Here is a 22,034-nt window from a genome sequence, read left to right on the forward strand (position 1 = left end):
TAAAGGGTTAAACCAAATTTTCTAGGCTATTATGGAGGGTGTCTGGTAGAGGAAACATTTTGGCCATAAAACTTGCAAAATTCGCCACAAACTGGCGTTTGTTCGGCATTTTCCCCTAATGAAACTTCTTAATCTGAGCGGTTTTGTGACAGAGTACCCTTCTTGTTGGTTCAATAAATTTGCCATTTAGAGTAAATCCAAGAGCCTATCAGATTGCGAAGATCATCAGTGATTTCAGAATAGATATAAAAGGGTACTGTAAAGAGGTTTTCCTCATCGCGCCTTGGTAGAGTCTTATGCTCGGAAAGAGCATAGCTTTGATAACTTATACAGGTTAGGATATCAAATGTTATGCTCAACAACGATTTGCTGTTCCGACGATTTCCGAAGATCTACGGAAACGAACCGAAAGGTCCCAACGTCGCTGCAAAAGGATGACTAAAATGTCAATTTGTGGAGAGTTGGAGAAATCAGTCAGATGTAGCTACGTTCTTTTTTTGCGACCATCTGACCTTTTATTTTACTTCACGTATGAATTAAGGTTCTCCTACAGACATGATTAAAAAATGCTAGCTTTAATAATGGACACAGCCTTATTACTAGTGACACAAATATTGACATCTGCTGACGTATATTTCATCTCAAGTCTAGGCAACGGAAATTTGAATGGAAATCCAACTGTTTTACTCGAGTTGATTACTGTGTCCTGTACCGGCTGAAAAGCTTTCATTTGACTAGGGAAACTTGGAACACTTTCGTGAACGTAGATTAACTTCAAAAGTGAGACGCCTTTATTACCGCCAAAAATAGTTCGGCACTACGAAATTTCATTTGCAACAAGGGCAAGGTAAAAGTAATTATTTCTTTCTTTAATAGGTCTGAACCAAAAGTGATTGCGGATACCAGAGGAACTTGACATACAAATCAAATCTAATTTATTTTCCATGATGACAGAATTGTCAAGCTTAGGCTAATGTACACCGTAAAAATACATTTGAACGCAACTAAACTCTTTGGTTTTCTTTATCATTTCAATTAAAGCTGTTTTTGTTCTCTCGCTCTCTCTCTCTGTATCAAATGAATTGAGAGAGAGTTTTTAAAAATAGCTAGACACATATAACTACAAGTATGGCAACAGTATAGTTTCTTTTCTTTACAAGACACGGTTCGTAATGTTGTTTTCGACGGCTCCATCTACACCCCTTTTGCAACTCACTATCTTGAGAATTTCTATTCGAAATGTTCTGTTCAGAATTCCATAAATAACAGAATTTATGGCACTAGAACTGAATACCAGAAAAGCCCAGAGGGTTTGGGGGAAACGCTGGTCTGAAACAGCGGGATAAGCTAGCTTGACGTAAGAAATACTGTATGCCGGGAGCCAACAACAGAAATACCCTGCTATCAGACCTAGAATGATCTTGCTAATCTTTATATCTTCCAATGCATGGGCACTTCTTTGCAAACTTCCAGTGCGAAGCGAGCGTAAAGCTACAGTATTGTGTCTACGAACGCACACCAAAACCCGCCAGTAAGAAACAAATAGGGTTGCCATAGGGGTAAGTGAAAAAACAACCATTGTTATTGTATTCCAAGCATTCTTAAAATTGTGATCTGTTAAGCTAATGTGGCAGATAGTCTTGCCGGGGTCGAAGACGAAAACTGGCCATTTCAGGATGGCAAAAATACTTACGTAAATCACGCAAACTAGCCATACAAATACGATCATTCTAAGAGATCTTTTGCGTGTAAAGATTCTACGATAAACGACAGGTTTTGTAACGTTTAGGTAGCGGTTTACTGCAATCAGGGCCATGGTTTCTTGCGAAACAAACGCCAACACGAAGAAAGCGAATCCCTGGAGCTGACAAGCTAACTCGCCAAACATCCACCGTCCCAGAATGAAAACTCCTATCGAGAACGGCATACAAAGAACGGCCATAAGTATATCACCCAAAGCCAGAGATGAAATTAATAAATTCGTTGTATTTTGTCGAAGGCGGCAGTTTCTTCGGATAGCCCAGTATAAGATTGCGTTTCCAGCAAGCGCAAATAAATTTATAAAAAGGATGGCTGTGGATTCGATGACCTTGAGCGCGGTGCTGCGGGACGTCAGGGCAGTTTGTTGTCTGCTAGGGGTCGGAATCGTAAAGTTAGTCATCTTGGATTTGCTTGATTTTCTCTTGTGATGTTGTTATGGCGCCGTTTTCGTTGCAATTAGGTACTCTTCTTCCTCCTGCATCTTATGTTAGTCTATCCAGGCATCTGTCTCTTTTTAAGTCCATTCGTCGAGTCGGAGAAATCCAAATACATTAAAACCTCAAGGACTTAATTAAACCACCACGGAAATTGCCATTCCGAATCGTCATCTGTTTCCTCCCTAGAACTAAGAGCACTCGCAGAGAGCAAACTCCTGGTAGTGATTTTTATACTTTGTGACTTGAATATAGAGCAATTTTTTACTGAAAATTTACCCTGGAACCTCTAGGAGTGATTGGTTTCTTATCTCTCCTTACAGCATCATTGACGAGTCAAGCATTGAGATCATGAGAATAAAGGAAATGATCACTCTTTAGCGCTCTTAGTTCAGCGAACAAATTCTCCATGTCAGTACCATTGGTCATGTATAGTGACTAGTGTGAAGAATATCTAATCTAATCTTTGGGTGTCAAGGATTGTAAGTGATCTGGAGTTTCCTTCTCTTCACTACGCTCTTTGATTGATTTGGAACGTTTCAACCAACCAGAATAAAAAAACCAACTGCTCCTTGGCCATACGTTTGCATGTTCTCCTATAAGTTTCTGGATATTTTTCTGGGTTATTTTGTTTTTCTGATCAGCAGACTGAATATGAATATTGCTTTGGTGAAAACTTTTCGAAAAAAAAAATGCTTTGCAAGTGATTGAACAAATTGTTAAATTAACAAAGCGAGGCAGAAAGCTTCAAGTAACTCAGGAAGCTGGATATCACCCTGTCAACTAAACCATCGCAAATGTTTGCAAACTCAAAGGCAAAACCCTTAATTTTTCACAAACGAGAGTACTTGGAGTCTCGCCAATCAGATTGCACCCAACAATGTTGCTACGTTGTGCATAAAGGTAATACTTTGCGCTGGTTTCTATAGTGACCGAATAAGGCCCGAATCCTCGTTCCCAGGCAATTCCCGACTTTCAAATGGTGGTAGGAGAGCCCAAAGCCATCTAAGGCAAGTTTTGGCTAAGGAGTAACTTCTATTTTTTTTGTTCCGTAAATGCCCCCACCATTTTCAACTGCGGTTAAAGTGTTTAAATCAAAAGCTGCCATAAAAATAACTATACGTTCACAAGCTCGCTCCAGTACAATGAACCAGACATAAACTTTACATTTTACTTCTACTCGTATGAAGATATTCTTTAAATATTTGTGTGCATGTATTTACATTCTTTAATTCTCACGTTTTCTTCCTTTGCCACCTGAGTAGTGGAAGTAGAGGGTTTGCAAATACACGATAAAATAGAGGGTAAACCCATGACGGTTTCGAGGACGGTTTCGAAAACAGAGAGACTGTTCATCAAGGAACTCTGTGTTCCACAGATAATGAACCAAAGCTGAGTTCCTTATGTCTCCATTTTCAAACCGAGGCTGTCTGCTGATTCTTTGAGAAAATGAGTTTCCGGCCTCGCAACGCAACGGAAATTTTGGGGTAACTCGGGGTTAGCCTATATGTCAGATCTTTCCCGACCCTGGTACCTAGAGGTCTCATTTTCAGTTCTCTCTTTCCCGGCCCTGGTACCTAGAGGTCTCGTTTTCAGTCCTCTCTCTTCCGACTTCTGATAGCTAGAGGTCTCGATTCAGTCCACTCTCTTCCAACCCTGGTGCCCAGAGGTCTAATTTTCAGTCCTATCTCTTCCCATTCTGGTACCTAGAAGTCTAATTTTCAGTTCTTTCTCTTCCCACTCTACTTCTTTGAAGTAACTTTCTCTTTGTTGCTGTTTTTGTTGTTGTTGTGTTGTTATTGTGCGCGTTTTTATTTCCACCAAAAATTTCGATCCGTTTCCTTGATATCGTTGTATCCCATGCAGAGTTTCCTTTACCAAAGGAACTTACATCAGCTGGCGGCGTTCACATCCACAACTGATTCCCAACGTTATGCTTGACCTCTGTTTTAAGTTCATCATTCAAAAACACCCCTTAACATCGTCCATGCCACTGAACTCTTTCCAGTCAATTATGCAAATCTACAGACGTTCAAATACTATTACACAAAGCCTTGGCACACAACTGTCGACCTTCCGTTGTCTTCATGTTACACAACCCCAAAAGTACATCGGGTGTGTTTTGAAGACTAGGTGATAATTCCAATATTTCCTTTACCTGAAATGGTATAAGTATGCTAGTTATGTTACCATTCGACCCCAACGAGTGACTAACATCTAACTTCTCCTTACAATATCACCCACAAATCACACATTAAGGTCATGACGATAAAGGAAATAAGCAACCAACTAAAGAAGCTTCTGATTGTTAAACAAATACTCCCTGTCAACAACTTAAGAAATTTATAGAGAACAGAATAGAGAATATTTATACCGATGTTAGGGTGTAAAGGGTCAAAAAACGAGTCATTCTTTAAGGGGATGTGAACAAGCCAGAGATAAACCAGTATACTCCAAATAGTGACATTCAATTTTTTTCTAAACTCATGAGCTTTCCCAAGGTTTTGCTGAATAAATCTTTAAAAGAAACTGCATAAACTGCCAGTTTATGCAGTTTCTTTTAAAGATTTATTTATAGTATAAATTGCTTTATAGGAAATCAAAAAGTGTAAGTACTCTGTTTAACATATTGTCCTGCAAGTACTGTATAAAAAGTTACTTGAGGCGTTATTATGAAACTTTAATCCTTCTCTAAGTGTTGAAGGTTAAGAAAGGCTTGAACGAAAGGGATGAAAGAATGAGAAGTGGTCCTTGACCCACAATTTTGACTAAAAAAATTAAAACTACATGTACCTACCAAATCTTCTGGAAGACAGGCTGATAGGGGCCCAACGATGGTTCCAATACTGGCGACAGCTTGTTGAAGGAAGGACACCAATAGTGCTGGCACTGGTCCAACCTCGGTGGTTTTAACGGTGGCAATAAAATCCTCACAAAAGCGAACTAATCAATAGATCGAAATAGAGGTCAATATCTTAACTTTCGGAACTCGGCACAATGTGATGTTTACTGGTAAAAAAATACAGATAAAACGTGATAATCTTCGCAGTCATGTCATTACAATCAAACGCTGTCTACGTTTCAAAATAAACGTACCAAGAGTCTGTTGGACGCGTGATGAAGACGTGGAATTGAAGAGAGAGGGAAAACTGTCCAACCTCTGTATTTTAGCTGGGCTTTAAAAAAGAAAGAAAGAAAGAAATCAAACTAGTTGAACTAAATTAAGAGACCTTGACTTGATATTTGAATAGCCAGTTAATAAGGAACAATACACCTCAGTCTTGTTCACATTTCTTACCGCTCGATTTCGCTATCAGTTAAATCTCCTTTCGACAGTGTATGTTCTATGGTCATTCCCAAACACACAGCGTGTGCCATAAGCCGAGCGATAGCCCAACCCTGGAGGGAAGAAAATGCACGTCTGTGTCATTAATCAAGTTTAAGGTCAAATTGGCCCAATATCGACCAGACTTACCAATGCAGCATTCATTAACGTTTTCTTTTGGCCAACCGGGAGAAGCGTAAGCTGAGCGTTAGCCGTCACTTTAATACAAGTGGCATAAAGGAGCTCTGCCTCGAACACCTTTACTTTACGTGACTTCTGCAAGCCTCATGTTTCTCCCGAGAGGAAACATCTACGACTGTTACGCATTTTAAGGTCACGGTCTTTTTTTCCGTTCTAATAGACCTCGATTTCTCCTCTGTTCTCAATGAAGAGAGAAACCAAACATGCTTGATCAATATCGCGGAACAAAGGGGAACAAAGCGGGTAATATAGGCCCATATGTATGTGTGCTGATTGGATATGAGAATACACCAGTGTCCAAACAATTAGGAAAAACCGATATAAACAACTGTACCTTTGGGTCTTCTAATATTGTTTCAGCTTCTGCGTGATTCATAACCATTGGCATAACTTTTTCAAGAAAGCAAGGCACTAAGCTTTCAGAGTCAAACGTTAAAAGACAACTGGCCAAGTCCGCTAATAAACAATAACGAAAAAAAAGACAGTTTGGACAATGCAACACTATTTCAATATACATTTCAAATATAACATTTTAATTTTCATAACGAATACAGAAATAAAAATTGCGTAAACGAAGAGGAGTTTAACGGGGTAGGGGTGAAAGAAAGCTAAACGAGACCGAAAACTGCACATGTGAGTGAATTTTCCTTCTCGAGAGACATCATCAGACAACTCAAGGAGTAGGAAAAAAAAGACAAAGAATGGAAATTTAAGCTAATTACACCCGAACAAATCTCGTCCAATTTTCACTTAAACAAGGGCAGGGAAGGGAGAGGCGCCCAGGGAAGGATTTCTTCTGCAGTAGTCTGCAAAAGAAATTACGCCTTCGGCTCACTGACAACCTCCAATGTAAACTGGACGTTACTGAACTAAATGTAATAACTGACCTGCCAGTAAGATATCTTCATGTCGGTTGCACTTCAACACCTCCTGATTCAGAGAGAAATGAAAACGATTGGTTGTGATGCTAAGACTGAATTCCCCATATAGGCCTTCATCCAAAAGCGATTTCTCCATGATATTTTATGAATCAGGTTTAAGGCCTTTAACGTATGCTATATGCACACGTGTGTTGCGACACTGGATTGGACTTAGAGATCTTCCTGAGGTTATCAAAACAAGACCTTTGATAGACTTAGCCCTTAAACTCCCAAGATCTGATTGGAAATTAGTAACGCGAATTTGGTGTTAGATCAAGAACACAACTTCTACCTGATAAGAGCGAGTATTCTCATCACCTGTTTCCTGGATAATGACTGGATGTTATAGAGGGGAGGTTACATGTTAATCACTTCTGGGAGATAAGAGTTGCAGGGAGAGATTGCAAACCATCAGTGAAGAGTCGGCAATGTACGAGAGAGAAAATTAAACTTAATTCATTGAACAACAGATTCGCACTGAACCGATCGTGACAAGAGCGCGCTAACCTGGACTATAGAGTAAATGAACCACTCATTTCCTCCCGTAATTAACAAATGTCTGAACTGTTCAAGTGTCTTACTACTCAGCTGACGCGCTTTGACAACGCTTGAAAACAATGATGCGAGGGTCTGTAGAGAAACCAGACAAGGAAAACATGAAAACATATGGTGCAAAATAACTTAACAAACCAATCAGAAAGAGCTTTATGCCATAACTAAATCATCATCATCAATTCACATCCTCATCTTTACTTTCATCTACCAATGAAATAGATTTCTCCTGAGGTATTTTCTCCGTACTAGTATCTAGTTTCACAAACTGTTTCAGTAAGCTTTGACCAGAGTGACCCAAGACTTATCTTTATCTACAACCTTACCTTTGACACAGGCTTGCCTTTAGATATCGGGTTGTCAATCTCCCACGTGTTGTCTGCAGAGTAAACAGACACAGACGGTTGAAATGGCTCAAAGAGTTGACTTTGAAAAAATTAAATTATCAGGATTTACAACAAATGGAGAAATTACCCACACTGGATAAGTTGTAAGTTGTTACCTTTACCCTCAACACTGGATGACATCGTCTTCATAACTTCACACAACATCGCGCACCTGTAAAACAAGACAATTGTGTAAAATGACTTCTTGTTCTTCTTGATGTTAATTTTGTTATTTAGCGTTGTTCTTTCAACGAAGAGACGAGCCACAAATTGGACTCAGCCTCACCTCAGCAATTCCATTTGAAAATAATAAGGTAACACAAAAACCGTTTAGTGTCTGATTAATCCGGTCTGAAAATTTCCAAAAAGAAAAAATGCGCATTCACGAGTTATCGGAAACAGCGTCACATCCATAAACGACCTCGTTTGTTCCTACAACAATTACTTCATGATAAAATAATTTACCTTTCTACAAATCCTTGGGAAAACCCTCTTGGATTCACAGGCTTTACAAGGAATCCGACTAGCCTACAAAAAGTATAATAGAAAAATTACTAAAGCAGTTAGTTGAATTTCAGTTTGGGTCTACATTGACTTGCTTATACATGTAAAAGGGTGGTTTTACGAAAACTGCCTTTAAACTGAGCGTAAGTGACATTTGTCATAGGTATTATTTTCTTTGAGTTGATTTTCCAGGACTGCACATCACTGAACCACAAATGGAACGAGTGATTCAAGTTTAAAGATTGTTGGTACATGTATAATGGTTTTACCGCATAGGATGCTTTCTTTCTTCCGCAGTCAGGGTGTGAATGTGCCCACAGCTCCATGAACAAGCACAAACCGCCAGTGCGGGTGCTTCGTACTTGAGAAGTTCACACAATTTCTGAAAAAAATAATGATGAACACAACAATACAATGGAGTTAAGAATCCTGAGAGCTATGTTTCATCAGAGGATTCAGAGAAGACCCTTAATCAGAACAACTGAAAATCGCTAACTTATAAGACAAACCATATCCGTTCACAGGTTATTGTCCTCAGAAATGATTAAAGGAGCTAGACAAAACGTGGCTCCCAAAAGATATGAACATTTAACAGTTATTTCACAATTGAGGCGAGCAACACAAATTGGAGAACTTCATTATAATGCTAAAGACAAATAAATGTAATTCCCTTCTTGGTAACAGATAAGTTTTCAAGTAATTGTTGAAAGCAATCCACGATTGTACTGTGTTCTCTGATTAGTTTAGAAAACTCACGCCGCCCTCTCGACCGATCAGATGCAAAACTAAAACCAATCGTGCGTTGGTCACTACATGTCTACATGTACTTTGAGTTCTCATTGGCTTCTGGTATTGTTTTCCTTTGCTCTGAATGACCATTGTGGTTATTTTGCTTTAGGAATTTCGACACTCAGTTGAAAACAGCTCCAGTATGATTTGTCTGTCTTAGTTTCCATTTGCCTCTCCCTTTTTTTCCTCTTTTTAAGTTTTCCTTTCAGAAATGTCTACTTTCTTTACGTTATTCGACAGTAACTAGTAAGGGGTTGCAACCTGAGATATCTACAATTTCTATGAGCAAATCAACACATCAGCTCCCAGAGCTTATTTACATGTAACCTCTCCTTGTAATATCATACATCATCCAACGAAAAGGAAAAGAAAATTCACAATCTGATCATACAGTTAGAGCAGATTCTCTTGCTAAAACACCATCTTGTCCAGTAAGAACGTTTCACTGCAAGAAGGAAAAATTAGTAAGCAGATTTTGGAAGTTTTTGGGTTAAGACAGATTACCTGTAGATGATCAGGAGGAACTGCTTTTGACTCCCACTGCGATGCTTTCAGCACATCATGTAGGGCACTGGATACGTTCGTACAATGTTCATCCCAATTAGCTTGACTGAGAAAAATATACATCAAAAATGAAATATACGTAAGCAGGGTGACGTGTCAAGTTACATAGTAACTTCGTCCAATCCTGTACGAAAGCGCATAACTTCTACCTGTATAATTTATGTGGACTTTATGTGACAGTTTAAATAATGAAATGACTTTCTGCTCTTCACTTTTCTCAGACAACGTGCAGTCCCTTCTTTACGAAGAAGTCCCCGTGCGATTAAAAAGAAACATCAGTGAAAAAAAAAAGATGTTAGTGCGTCGCGCGGAACTTTGGGAGTTAATGCACCTAGGAAGGCTGCTAATACGTACTCTGCACCTTTCCGAAAGTCAGCTGCAATTGGTTTTCACCGTCAGCAAATGAAATCAAAAGAGAAAAGGCAACTTGTCAAACTTTCACCGAGACGCTAAGAGGTGCATACATGCGTGTGAGCCAAAATATCTCAAAGAACATAAAGTCTCTTCAAACCTGGGCAAGTTGTTACTTTTAAAGTCAGAGTAAATTTTTCAATATCCTGGACGCCATCTTTTTCTGGAGACACCTTCCCAGATTAACCTTATATACTCTAACGACATCCATACCCATAGCTGTACTCAGAGTGTGGTCTCACTATTAACTGCACGGTGAAAATATTCTCATTACGATGATAAAAAGTCTGAGCGACCCATGTTTGAGAAAAATGGCGCAATTTTCAAACGAGCGTCAAAAGTAATCCAAGATTGCAATGGTTTTATTTCACTACCCTTTGTAATTAGTGACTTTCATCTACCAACAATTAATTCACACAACCATGCAAATGCAAACTAAACCAATCTCAACTACTTAACCTGCTGGTTACAACGGTTAAGGCAGCTAGCTGGGTTCTCTTAGGAATTCTTACCGCTTCATTGTGACACTAAAGTTTTTTTTTGACAAGTCTAATCAGGTGTGTAAACCACAAGACTGAATTAATTGACTTTAATCGACGAATACTTAATCACAAACTTCTAACAGTGACAGAACAAAACGGGACGGCCACGCTTAGTAAAACACAACGAGTACATAACGAGTCCAAGTTCCAACATGGCGGTTCTCTCGTGCAGTCGAGCACGTTTTTTAACATGTCTCTGCACATGTGCCGCACGCACACCGCAGGTTAATAGGATTGCGGTCTAAACTACTAGTCACCAGATTCCACATCAGGAGTTTCAATAAAAGGCAGTTACTAGCGATCTACCACCGCCTTTAACACTTTAACTCCCAGAAGTGATTAACACCTAACTTCTCCCCATAATATCCATACATTATCCAGCAAAAAAGGTAATGAGATTACTCAGACTTATCAGGTCGAAGTTGTCATCTTGATCAAACACCACATTCTCGTAACTAATTTAACAAGGAAATGTGTAGCAGCTAGAGGGGAGAATTAACAATCAGATCTTGGGAGTTAAAGGGTTAACGCCTCTCACTGCCGTCTGTTTAGCCTGCGAACAGGCTCCCATGTTTGAAGTTACCTTTACGGCACAGACGCCTTTTACACCATCGACAGCCGCTTACGAAAAAAAAATTATTGAAACCTCTGTGTCTTTTTCTTTATATACTTGATTTTTTAGTAAGTTTCGCTTTTTCAAGACACTCAACTAAAAAGCGCTCTACTGGTTACAGGTTAAATAACTGTACCTTGCAGGGAAGGCTGAGTTGCTGAAGAACATATTAAGTAATTCGTTGACGGCTGCTTGATTGGGTGTGTGTTGTGTATCAGGAATGAATGATCTCCATTTGTCAATGCCAGGTATGTGACGTAAAATCCACTGAACCACAAACGGAGTCGGTAATCGATTCTTAGAAACTTCAGAAATGACCTGACCAATAAGAGTACGAATTTCTTAAATAATCGCAACTAGTATAATTGCTCATGTGAGTCTAGAGATTCTCGGCTCTACTTGGTCAGGATTACGTCACTCCTCGCTATAATCACCCCGCGAGCCCGAGGTGGTTACGACAGGAGCGCTTAACTTTCCGGATAGGGCTGGCCGCAAATGGCTTCTTTTTAGTCATTTTAAGCCTATTGAATACTTAATTACGAACGAATTTTAACACGGCCACTACATAATATCTCATTTCATTGAGTTTTTTCTTCTGTCATCTGCAATTTAGATTGATCATATGATCTACACTCCCAGGCACATTTGTTGGGACACTTTCTGCCCGCCCCTCTCAGTGTTGGTCTGCAAGATGACATGGACACATTGGCAACTGATAACATTGGAGGGGGGAGAGGGGCGGAAAGAGCGTCACAAACGTTCTTCACGAGAATCGTCCCAACTAACTATGTCTGAGAATGTAGGTGCGAGATTTCGGGTCTGGTTCTTGATGCATGACAAGTTAAAAGCAAAGAAATAGACTACAATTTAAGTTTTAGCTCTAATAATCACCAAAACAACTGTACTAAAACATTAATTCACCTCATGCTCGGTAAATGTTGTTGAAAAGGCCCCGTCATCTCGGGGAATATCCAACAATATTCACTTTGCCTTCACCGAACACTTGTCAAATAATATAGGATAAGTTTTTTAAAAAAAGGAGAAGTAACTAGACTCAAACTCACCTTGGAGCCATATACTTGTCCAATATGACACAGCAACAAGAAAGACGTGTTAAATAACTCCCCTCTGATGCTTCCTTTTTTAACTACAACAAATCAATTTCACTGGTTTAATTTAACCAACAAGAGATAATCAGTTTGTTTTTCGGATCAGGACAATCATTTGGAAAGCACTGTGAAAGAGCATGATTGATCAGCAAGGTTTATAGTTGAGCGAAAGAAACTCAACTCGTTATATTATTATTCCCACTCACCGTCTTCTTTTTCTGTAGCAGGGCGAAGAGTTTGTTCTGTAACTCTACAAGGCAAAAAAGTTGAGGCAGTCACTAGGAGTACTTTTTCAAAACCAATGCTTACTGTTCTAGAGAATTAACATTAGAATTTAGTTAAATGACACTTGAACATATAGTAAACTGCCATGAGCCCAGTTCTAAGGTGTTCATTTTTGGTCAACAGTCAATCTCATGAGTGCAAGTGTACTTAGCCAAATTACAGCTGTCATCTCTAGGTTCACAAGCAATTTGGCGACCATCATTTTCAGAAGTGCTGAGCAGTTTTCCCTCACTGATCCAATTGGTTTTAAATGGGTGCCTGGAATGTGGACCCATGAATGAGTTTAAAGGTATTGCCAGCCATGAGGTAGTATTCTATCTATAAGGCTGGCTAGACAATGAGGAACCCCTGAGCATCCAACTTTCACTTTCAATAGACTAAAAGGTAGGGGAACAGCCAATTGTTTACTAAACAAAGGAAGGACAAGACTTTTTGGTCATGGCTACAATACTGATTGCAGTTAAAACAATACAAAATCAACAACCATTAGTGACAAAGCTTTAAAATCTCCTTACCTGACAAGCCCATTTATAAGGCTCGGAAGTTTTCCCACACTTGCTGCAGCAACTGTCATCCATCTAAATTTCTCCACATTCAACAAAGGGTTAAGAAATTTTTCATCTCTGCTGCTAAGATCAGATTCCAAAGCCTGACATAAAAAAACATCATCATTTAAAATTGAACAGGATCATACAAACCTGTTCATTGCACATGCACTCACTGAGCTGGTGATAATCATTAATGACTACGACATTGATGAAAAAAAAAAGATGAAAAAATATTATAACTAATACAGGTGAAGACAATACAATCAAACCACTTAATACATTTCTTCTTAATACAGATATGACTGTATCTCTACTGAAATTGTTGTATGGGTGATAAGGTGTTGATGAAACTCACCATTATTATTTCCATTATTTTGCTTTCTGAAATACAAATACAAACAGACAACATTCACTTTGTCTCACCTCAGAATGACAGTTAAAGGAAATGGGAAACACATCAGTAACTGAAACAATCCGACAAAAATTGCTTCGTTTAATACACAAACCTTCATCTTGGATCTGCTGGGCTGGATGATTATAAGACACTTGAATACTTAACAAGTCTTGTGCTTCATTTGACAACATTCTAAAAAAAGGAGAAGGGATTGATGATAAGTTTTGCAGAGTGTTAGCATGACAAAAAAATGAATGATCAGGCCAACAGGTGTCTGGACCCCTTTTACAGAAATCTAATCAACTGAATGGTAGAACAACCTAACATGCAAACAATTGAGGGGAAATAGGAATGAACTGTTGGAGGGATGCAACTAATAAGTGTCTGCAAAGATGAACACATAAATCACACAAAAGCATAAAAACTGCAATCCATGTCTATGGTAGCACAAAATAAAATAAAACTGTTCTGTAAAAAAAAAACAGACTATATCATTAAGGAATACCCGTTAGCATTACAAGACGAAATGTTGAGTGTAAAACAAATGTAATCAAAGCATGTTCTTCTCACTCAAATGATACAGCAACCTATTTACAATCACAAAAAAAGGCCTGGAGGGATAAATGCATCTTTGCGTAATAGCTTACTTGTGTCTTTTGTAGATGAAATTGTGAGGAAGAGCAGAAACAAACCTTTGGGACACAAGCTGTCCAATCCTATCAACCATCTGTTGATTGAGGTCTTTGCAGTACTGCTGAATCAATTCTTTGTAACAGTTGCATCTGCAAGGTATTGGGTAGTAATCACAGAAAAATATAGAATATAAGAAACTTCTCTTAAAAATGGCCTTCTACATGTAAACTAAACATTAGTTTATTTCTACAGCCAGGAAAAGGTCTAACAATGAAATTAAAAGAAACTACAAGCTGACTTAACATTTGACCAATAAAAAGAAATGGCTCTTTCTGGCCTGCCTAGGATAAAAAAAAAAGGCTATTGGATAATACCATATATAAAGCTGATTCTTTAGTAATCTGAGCGTGTACACTGGGTTATCAACTAATGATAGTCTTAAAAAAACTTTATTTTCTAACTTGCACTTCTGGTCTGCATCATCCAACAGGGGAGCAAACTGTAGCAGTTGTTGAAAAGCAGTATGTGCAGCAGAGTGCTCCACAGGACTAGGCTGAAGTTGAACAGGAGGCTGAGATCTAGACTCCAACAAGCGAATCACTATGGGGACCTACAAACAGGTATCAGTAGTTAATAAGAAAGAAAATCTAAGAAAATATGTACAGGTATTGTGATAGAAACACCAAGGTTAGGAGGGAGGAACTAATCAACCTCTTCTCACAGAGTCTAACACAAATTTGCCCAATTTTTAGAACTTTAAGTATTCATATGACAGTAAAGGTGGTGGAAGCCACATTATCATTAAGTACTAAATCACCAACTGACCTTCAGGAATAAAAACCCAGTCCACAGTATCATTTCCATTGATTTCTCAGGAGCTCCTAGCAGCCCAACTAAGGCTGATCTTAGAAATTCCAAGTATAGCTGATGCCTTGCAACATTCTTGGAAAAACAAAATTATATTAGACATCAGCCATTGGTAATATTCAAACCACATTTACTCCAACACTATTCATCTTTCAGAAATTGTCAAAGAAACTGGCAGAATTTACTTAAGTGCCACCTTCTACTGGAATATACATCCTAACAAGTTCCCTTAAAAAAATCAGGATGAACAGCCCTTAAAATAGGGCAACCATGTGGCTTAATAAAGGTTGCATTGCATGTGCAAATGGGTCATTAAAATATTTTTTGAATGGATAGCAATAACCTAACTCTGATGACAACTTCCAGTAAAGTTGTCAAAACATCAGCCACTGCTATTGACAACATCCCCAATTAGACTACTTACTGATAAAATGTTATTCCTAAAAAGTAAAAAAATCACTTAAATGCAACAAAAACTTGTTAACAACACTTTTTCCAGAAAAACTAGCTGGATTAGAATCTCCCTTAAATCCTGCTCAATCTATTCTACAAGTATTCTTCCAAAGTGATCGGCTGAAAAATTCAATCCTTGACAAATCTATGTATTCAAAAACTAACCAAACATGTGTTTGAACAAGGGCTGACTTGTTAAGATAAAACCTGTAGCATTTTTCCATTCAAACTAGAAGAAAATTTTGCAAACAAAAACATTTTCAAGAAAAACTTGCAGGAGTAAATGGAATTAAAAGATACTGACTGACAGTATAACTACTTGGAAGCAGCAAACAATCTTAAATAATGTATGTCAAAATCAAAGTTAGCTAATAATATCTAATATCATACCTGAGTATGCATAGTGCTTTCCATCACATCAGCAACTTGATGTGGAGTGTAAAAAGGACTTACTAAGACCTGAAAAACCAAGTATGAGTATAAGGAACACATAGTCTGCTTACGAGACACAATTCCCATCCTCCCAGAGTCTATTCCAGTTCCAGTAGCAGGAAGCATGTGGGAGTATTACTACTGATCACCTTGACAGGATGCCAGTTCATCATAGTGTTACCAGCCAGAATTATTCTGACCTTTCCTTGATAGTTTGCCTGTACTAATTTTAACTCATGGGTTGAGAGAGGCACTGTGGAAGTTGAAACTTGAACCTGGACCTTTTGATCCATAGACTCATGTCCTGACCAATAGATAGCTACTTGACCCTTAAACCCCTAGAAATGACAAGCATCTAATTTCTCCTTACATTATTGCTGCTAAATCAAATATTTAGTTCATGAGAGTAGAGAAAATGATTGCCAAAGGAGCTCGTGATCGTGAAAAGAATTCTCCTTGTCAGTACCATAGGAAATCTATAGAAAACAGTAAGGAGAAAATGCATACTGATGCTAGGATACAAAGGGTTATTGCATGTTATTACACATGTAGGTGAACTTAATTGTCTATGATTGCAGCTCACTTCCAAGAATCATTTCTTTCCCTGTGCCAAGTTGAAATATAACTTATTCCAGGAAACTGTGAAATACACAGCGAATGAAATTGTGAATCAAAAAATTGAAGTTTGGTGGTCTGACCTGAAACTGAGTAATAATCTGGATAGGCATGTTAGGAACATGCCCTGGATTGATGTCACCACTCCCTGATGAAGAATTCAAGCTCTGTAACCTTTAAATGAACACAATATTTATTAATCATAATAAATGTGTAAGAAAAACATCCCTTACTCATTCTTTGGCAAAAAGGAACACTGTGCATAGCCTTGACTAAAATGTTTTGAATCTATTGTTACTGATTGGCTGGTAAGTTTTATTTATAGACTGATAGTAATGAAATAAAAATAAATTTCCTTGCATATGATATAAAACTGAATAACTGGATATCTCTAGAGATTCAAAAATTTGGTTAACACAAAAAAAATTACTAGAAGGATTAGCTAGATATATATAAGAGGACAGATATAGATCTCTTTCGTAAAAGACAGGCCAAATCAATAACAATAAATTTATTTGCACATCATGGTAAAATTTTTCTTAATTTGTCTCTCATACCTACTAAAATTGACCATGAGTTCTTTAATGTAAAGCTGTACTTCAGGAACTACTCCATCAGGTTGCGTCATCAAAAGGTCTTTCAGATGTGCTTGCAACTGTCTGTCGAGTTCCAATGCTGTGGCTAATGAGAAACAGAAACAGAAACCCTTGGAGCAAGATTTATGTTATTAACATGACTCACTCCCACTTAAGCCATTATGCCTGGGGGATCTACCTGTCCTTCACCACAATTTCTAATCTCATGTTGTGGGGATTAGAAATAATTCTCATTGACATGTAAATCAGGAGAAAATTCTTTTTTCTTACCTTGATCCTCCATCTTTCCTACAATAACCATAGCTCTGTAAGATGATGAACCTATGAGCTGTCCAAAGGCTCGGTGGCATTTTCCAATATTAGCCAAGTGAAACAGGAGATTGATACCTCCAGACAGACGTATTGACTGCATTATTGAAAAATGCAGAAAGGGTAGTATAACACAGAGTATGTGAGTTAAACGAAAAAAGATTATCATTCTTCTTCTAACAAAGTTTACTTATGATCTATACATATAATAATGACTTCTGATAGAACTAAAGCCAGTTTTCCCAGACATTATGTGCAACTTTGAGAAATTTATAATGAATAATACATGCAGCATTTCACCTAAGTAGATGAAGTGATGTTTATACAATAAATAAGTGACCTCTTCTTCAAAGACAAGTTTTATATTAACAAAGGCAGTGTCATCAATGTTTAGTTCCCAAATCAAGGAAATACTGTATATATTTTCCAAACATCACAAAGAACATAACTACATGTATCAACAGTAAACCCCTCTCTATCACTGTTACATATATATGTGTATTATAAATAACTTAGGTACTAGTCAGACTAGCACCTTCACCAGTGATGTTTCAAATATAGAGTGCAAAGATATAATTTACAAACCTCTATACACAACTTGAGCAGCCTTGTAGAAACAATAAGAAGCCAATACAAGATTTTGATGAAAGAAACTGCTAGCTGCAGACATTCCTCATCACTGTCTGGACCACTTTGAAGAGAAAGGAAATCTAGCGCTTCCATATTTTAAAAATCAACATTTTATCTTACTTTTGTGGTTTCATCAGTTCATGATTAAAAATCAAAGGAAGGAATCAAAGTTGACAGGAAGTTTGGTTTCTTACCAAAGTGAATTCTCAAATCATCGAAAAAGCTTACATTTTATTCAGCTCAGAAATTATCAGAGTTTAATATCAGAAACAATTTATTTTCAAGGTCACAGCTTTAGCATTAACATGCTGTATTCATAACTTAAGAAACTAAGAAGGGAAGGGAAGATTTGCCAGAAAACTAAACCTTTCAAAAAAACATTGCTTTATTATTGAGCAGGTAAACAAAATAAATGGATATATGACAGATTGAAAATAATTAATTTATAGTTCCTCTTCCAAACAGGACCATAAAAATTGGTAAATCTAGAAGTTAATCTAGTAATACTTATACTGATTTTAATTTATCAATAACAATAATCACCTTATGATTGGAATGAAACCAAGCAGGAGATCAAGTAGAGCTGATAAGCACTTGTGTTTAATAATATTCTGAAACTAAAGTCAAACATATGCAATAATTAACAAAAATTTACATCACTAAAGGAAATTGTCAATGAACCTTACAACTAAATATTTGAGTATTCAATCAATGAAATACAATGAATCACAATGGACAAAGTGGCATGAGAGTGGGAACTGATATGATTCAAGATAGTCAGACATTTATATGTATGTTGCTACCAAGAAGAAATTGATCTTTTAAAGGAACTAGATTATACAGGGGAATAACATTCATTTTTTCAGCTTGCTTAAAGTTTAGTGCTTTTTTATGTCACTTTTACACCTGAGTAACATGAATTTTTACATCAGCTCATAAACATACCTGATGAACCGCTGTTAAGGCTGATGAGCATGAAATGACCTAGGAGAAAAAATACTCATTATGTGTGTATTCTGAGTACTTGGTAGCAGTGATTTCTGTACCACATACCTTAGTAGAAATCCCATGATTAAGATAAGATAATATCAACGTGCTTGGTGTACTGCCAAATGTAGCTTGTTGAACAAGGCATTCTGTACAATCATGGCAAAATAAAAAAAAAATTAAAAATTAACATCAAAATAAATAAGTTACATGAGTAATTATTAGGAAAAATCTCAATAACGCTTCAATAGACTATCGAGCAAACAAGTTTCGAGAAACAGGAACTTAATCAGCGAAATGTTGTCACCTTACAACAACATCCGCATCAAATTTTACATCTTTATAACATGAACTTTGAAATTCAAATGACCAGCCAATGGCTATTTTCGCATGTAATTACCGTATTCACACCACAGTAACGATAAAATTGGGTGGAGGAGAAATTTATATCGATATCTTAAGAATAAAACGAGTACTGAAAGTTTAATCACATAGCATCATATTGCAATAATTTTCAGTTTCGATCAAAACGGGGCGTCATGACAGACGTTTCCCCTGCTTGCTTCATCAATATTTAGCATAAACAAAAAATTACCTGCTAGGTCCTGAAGTTCTTCGTTATCTTTCCCAGCCAGCTTTTTCACTTCTACTAGCCACTGTAATGGAGTCCATCTTCCTCTCCAAGCTCGAAGTAGAATCTCCGTGTTGACCACCATTTTGAAAATCTATTCCTTAGTAACCTGGCAATGTCCAGCTATGTCATGTAAGAACACTCATACTATTTACCTCTGTCATGTTATACTCCTGAAATTTCAAAATTCCAAAGAAAAAATCATCGAAATTTTTAAAGGTTCCTTAAACTTGTTGTGCAGTTTATAAAACTCCGCGTGAATCTTTTTTTAATATGATACAAACTCAGGAGGGTAATGGGCTCCTGACGAACTTCGATGTTCTGAATTGCACGGCATCCCTTCGTTTGCCCAAGCATACTTTCTTACGTGATAGACAGTAATACACTTCTGTCAATTCATTTATCTCAGAGAGAAGCAATCAAACTTACCAAACTTATTTTGTCTTTTATTTGAAGGCGGCTACGTTGTCTTATATAATTATACGGTACGAAACCGTTTAGGGGAATGAAATACCTAAACAAGAACAAATCTTTCAGTTGGTCGGGGAAGCTGCTGCACATCCTTAAAAACCATACCTTTAAATTCCTTAAAAACCATACCCTGATGGGCGGCATACATACTGTACCGTTCAGGCCAAAGAAATAGTGCCTCGGCGGTACTAAGACATATTTGGGATGCCATGACACTTCTTACTTAACTAATGAAACAGGAACAAGAGGAAGATATTTTGGACAGATCGTTTCTGATCGTACAATCCGGAAAGACTTTTGCCTGCCTTTTTAATCAACAAACTCTGATTTCTTTTCTCCTATTTTTACTTTACAAATTGATAAGACAATACTTTTCTGACAGAATGAGTCTTTCGAATCTTTATTCGTTTTCAGGTGAATATATCTGGTCCTCTAAGTGCTAATTTACCAGAACACATTCCATATTGTTCAGTAGTGAACAGAACATCTGCGATCACGACGACCATAAAACGCTTAATTAATCTTGCTGTCCATTAACACTTTGCGTACCAATGAATATCGACCTCAGCATGCACTGTACAAAGGAATCATCTAAACCGCTTTTCACACAGTTCAAACCCCTCTGAACAGCTGCTCAACAGTGGTTTCGAGTTGTGAAAAGAAATCAAAGTTGGCGTAAAACATTGTTTTCTTGGTGAGGCAGCCATGCGACTAAACGTATGCATTTTTTGTCGAAAACATACAATATAACAATGAAAAGGAGGGTTGAGCCATATCAACAAGTACAATTTACACGCACGCAAGCATGACTCGAACTAAAGATCGTTCGATCGTTTACTTATCTTTTCACCTGAAAACCTTACGGTCTCCACTTCCTTCACAGAAAAGAGTTAATTACCCATAGCCTAAAAATACGCGAATAACTTTTACAGTAACCTCGACTTCCCCTTACGTATCTTTTATGTTACACTAATCACTCAAAAGTAGACAATGAGCGTAGATTTCTATCCCTCAAAGTAAAAAAGTGAGCCACTTTTTCTGCACTTGAAGGCTTGGGGTGATGAGCAGTAGAGTTGCTCTGGAAAAACGGGTTCTGTTTTTCTGAAAATGATGTTTTTATCCTCTTTTTTATGAAAAACTAGTTGAATTGTGCTGTATAAGTCGAGAAGCAGATGCCTATAACTTTGAGTTTCGTTCAATCGTCGCCACAGAAAAGGTCTGACACTTGATTCTTGTAGAGGAAGATGTTGTAATCAATGTGAGGTGGCTCGTAGGGTTATATTGTGTTGTGAGTTTCAAAATAAAGGGATTTTGTTTTGTTTGTATTGTATGTTTGTGTGCTACGGCCGGAATACCTTGTAGTGTATATGAAAGCAGAGGGTCCTTCGCAACAGCGAATTTTCGAGGAACGCAACACAATACTGCAACAAGGGTAAACTTTTTGGAGGGCAATATGTTTGTTATTATAAATAGAGCTGAATCGAATCTGAATGATATTGGGACGCGCTCCCAGTTGAAGTACCTAACGGCGCCGCAACACACCAACCATATTGCTAAGGATTATTTTTGGAAATGTTTTCCATCCTATTCATTTTTTCTATTGAAAACATCTGAAAACTTTATCACGATAATTCGCTCGCTTATGCAAAGCAAATAAATAAACAACGCAATATTTTGAGTTATTCAAAAATATTTCGCCAAATTTTTAGCTCGTGAGGACTGTAATTCCTCGAATCAGGTGACTTACAAGAAGACTAAGAAGAAACCTTCCACGTTTTCATCATCAAACATTGCGTTTTCGGTAACTCAAACGCTGTATCATTATTTCAAGAATGAGTCGCATATCCTTTAGAAGTTTAGTAATACGGAAATACTAAATGAGTGCATTCGTGGGAACTTTACAAATACGGACATTTGATACCTCAGCGGCTTGCGCAGATATAAATATTGCCCGACAATATGTGTACAACAGAATGTTTATTCGCGTTAACGACAAAACACAAGAAAAAAACAGCTCAACAAAGGAGATTTATTTTCCCGCCTTCGACCACCTGTTGCAGTACACAACACCA

At 37.6% G+C, this 22,034-nt stretch overlaps 2 protein-coding genes across 3 annotated transcripts; both read right to left on the minus strand.

Annotated features, from left to right (window-relative positions):
• Positions 1-1,055: 1,055 nt before the first annotated feature.
• Positions 1,056-2,315, minus strand: LOC131784123 (galanin receptor 2b-like). Its single transcript, XM_059100913.2, has one exon. The coding sequence runs from the start codon at positions 2,159-2,161 to the stop codon at positions 1,154-1,156; it is 1,008 nt and encodes a 335-aa protein (XP_058956896.1). The 5' UTR covers positions 2,162-2,315; the 3' UTR covers positions 1,056-1,153.
• Positions 2,316-3,250: 935 nt separating this feature from the next.
• On the minus strand, positions 3,251-19,605 carry LOC131784104 (mediator of RNA polymerase II transcription subunit 24). 2 transcript variants are annotated; one of them, XM_059100893.2, is made up of 30 exons: positions 19,456-19,605; positions 18,927-19,009; positions 18,819-18,857; positions 18,417-18,490; positions 17,829-17,934; positions 17,205-17,340; positions 16,896-17,019; positions 16,422-16,512; positions 15,682-15,750; positions 14,797-14,913; positions 14,433-14,581; positions 14,031-14,120; positions 13,451-13,530; positions 13,300-13,325; positions 12,912-13,045; positions 12,318-12,361; positions 12,067-12,149; positions 11,139-11,320; positions 9,377-9,482; positions 8,353-8,465; positions 8,045-8,107; positions 7,702-7,751; positions 7,520-7,572; positions 7,149-7,271; positions 6,609-6,651; positions 6,056-6,177; positions 5,494-5,594; positions 5,292-5,371; positions 4,993-5,138; positions 3,251-4,353 (listed from the first exon to the last, which is right to left on the minus strand). In XM_059100893.2, the coding sequence occupies exons 1-30, from the start codon at positions 19,574-19,576 to the stop codon at positions 4,228-4,230; spliced, it is 2,874 nt and encodes a 957-aa protein (XP_058956876.2). In that variant the 5' UTR covers positions 19,577-19,605; the 3' UTR covers positions 3,251-4,227. The 2 variants fall into 2 exon arrangements, with proteins under 2 accessions (XP_058956876.2, XP_058956875.2); XM_059100892.2 differs by having other exon boundaries at positions 7,696-7,751.
• Positions 19,606-22,034: the final 2,429 nt, after the last annotated feature.

This window comes from Pocillopora verrucosa, chromosome 1, assembly GCF_036669915.1.
Source record: "Pocillopora verrucosa isolate sample1 chromosome 1, ASM3666991v2, whole genome shotgun sequence".
NCBI lineage: Eukaryota > Metazoa > Cnidaria > Anthozoa > Scleractinia > Pocilloporidae > Pocillopora > Pocillopora verrucosa.

Excerpts from the sequence above, each read along its gene's own strand:
- LOC131784123 (XM_059100913.2), bottom strand. The coding sequence starts at position 2,161 with ATGACTAACTTTACGATTCCGACCCCTAGCAGACAACAAACTGCCCTG.
- LOC131784104 (XM_059100892.2), bottom strand. The coding sequence starts at position 19,576 with ATGGTGGTCAACACGGAGATTCTACTTCGAGCTTGGAGAGGAAGATGG. Across the intron at positions 14,121-14,432 it reads GATGCAGACCAGAAGTGCAA|ATGCAACTGTTACAAAGAAT; the intron begins GTTAGAAAATAA and ends AATACCTTGCAG. Across the intron at positions 13,326-13,450 it reads CCAGCAGATCCAAGATGAAG|AAAGCAAAATAATGGAAATA; the intron begins GTTTGTGTATTA and ends TTTGTATTTCAG.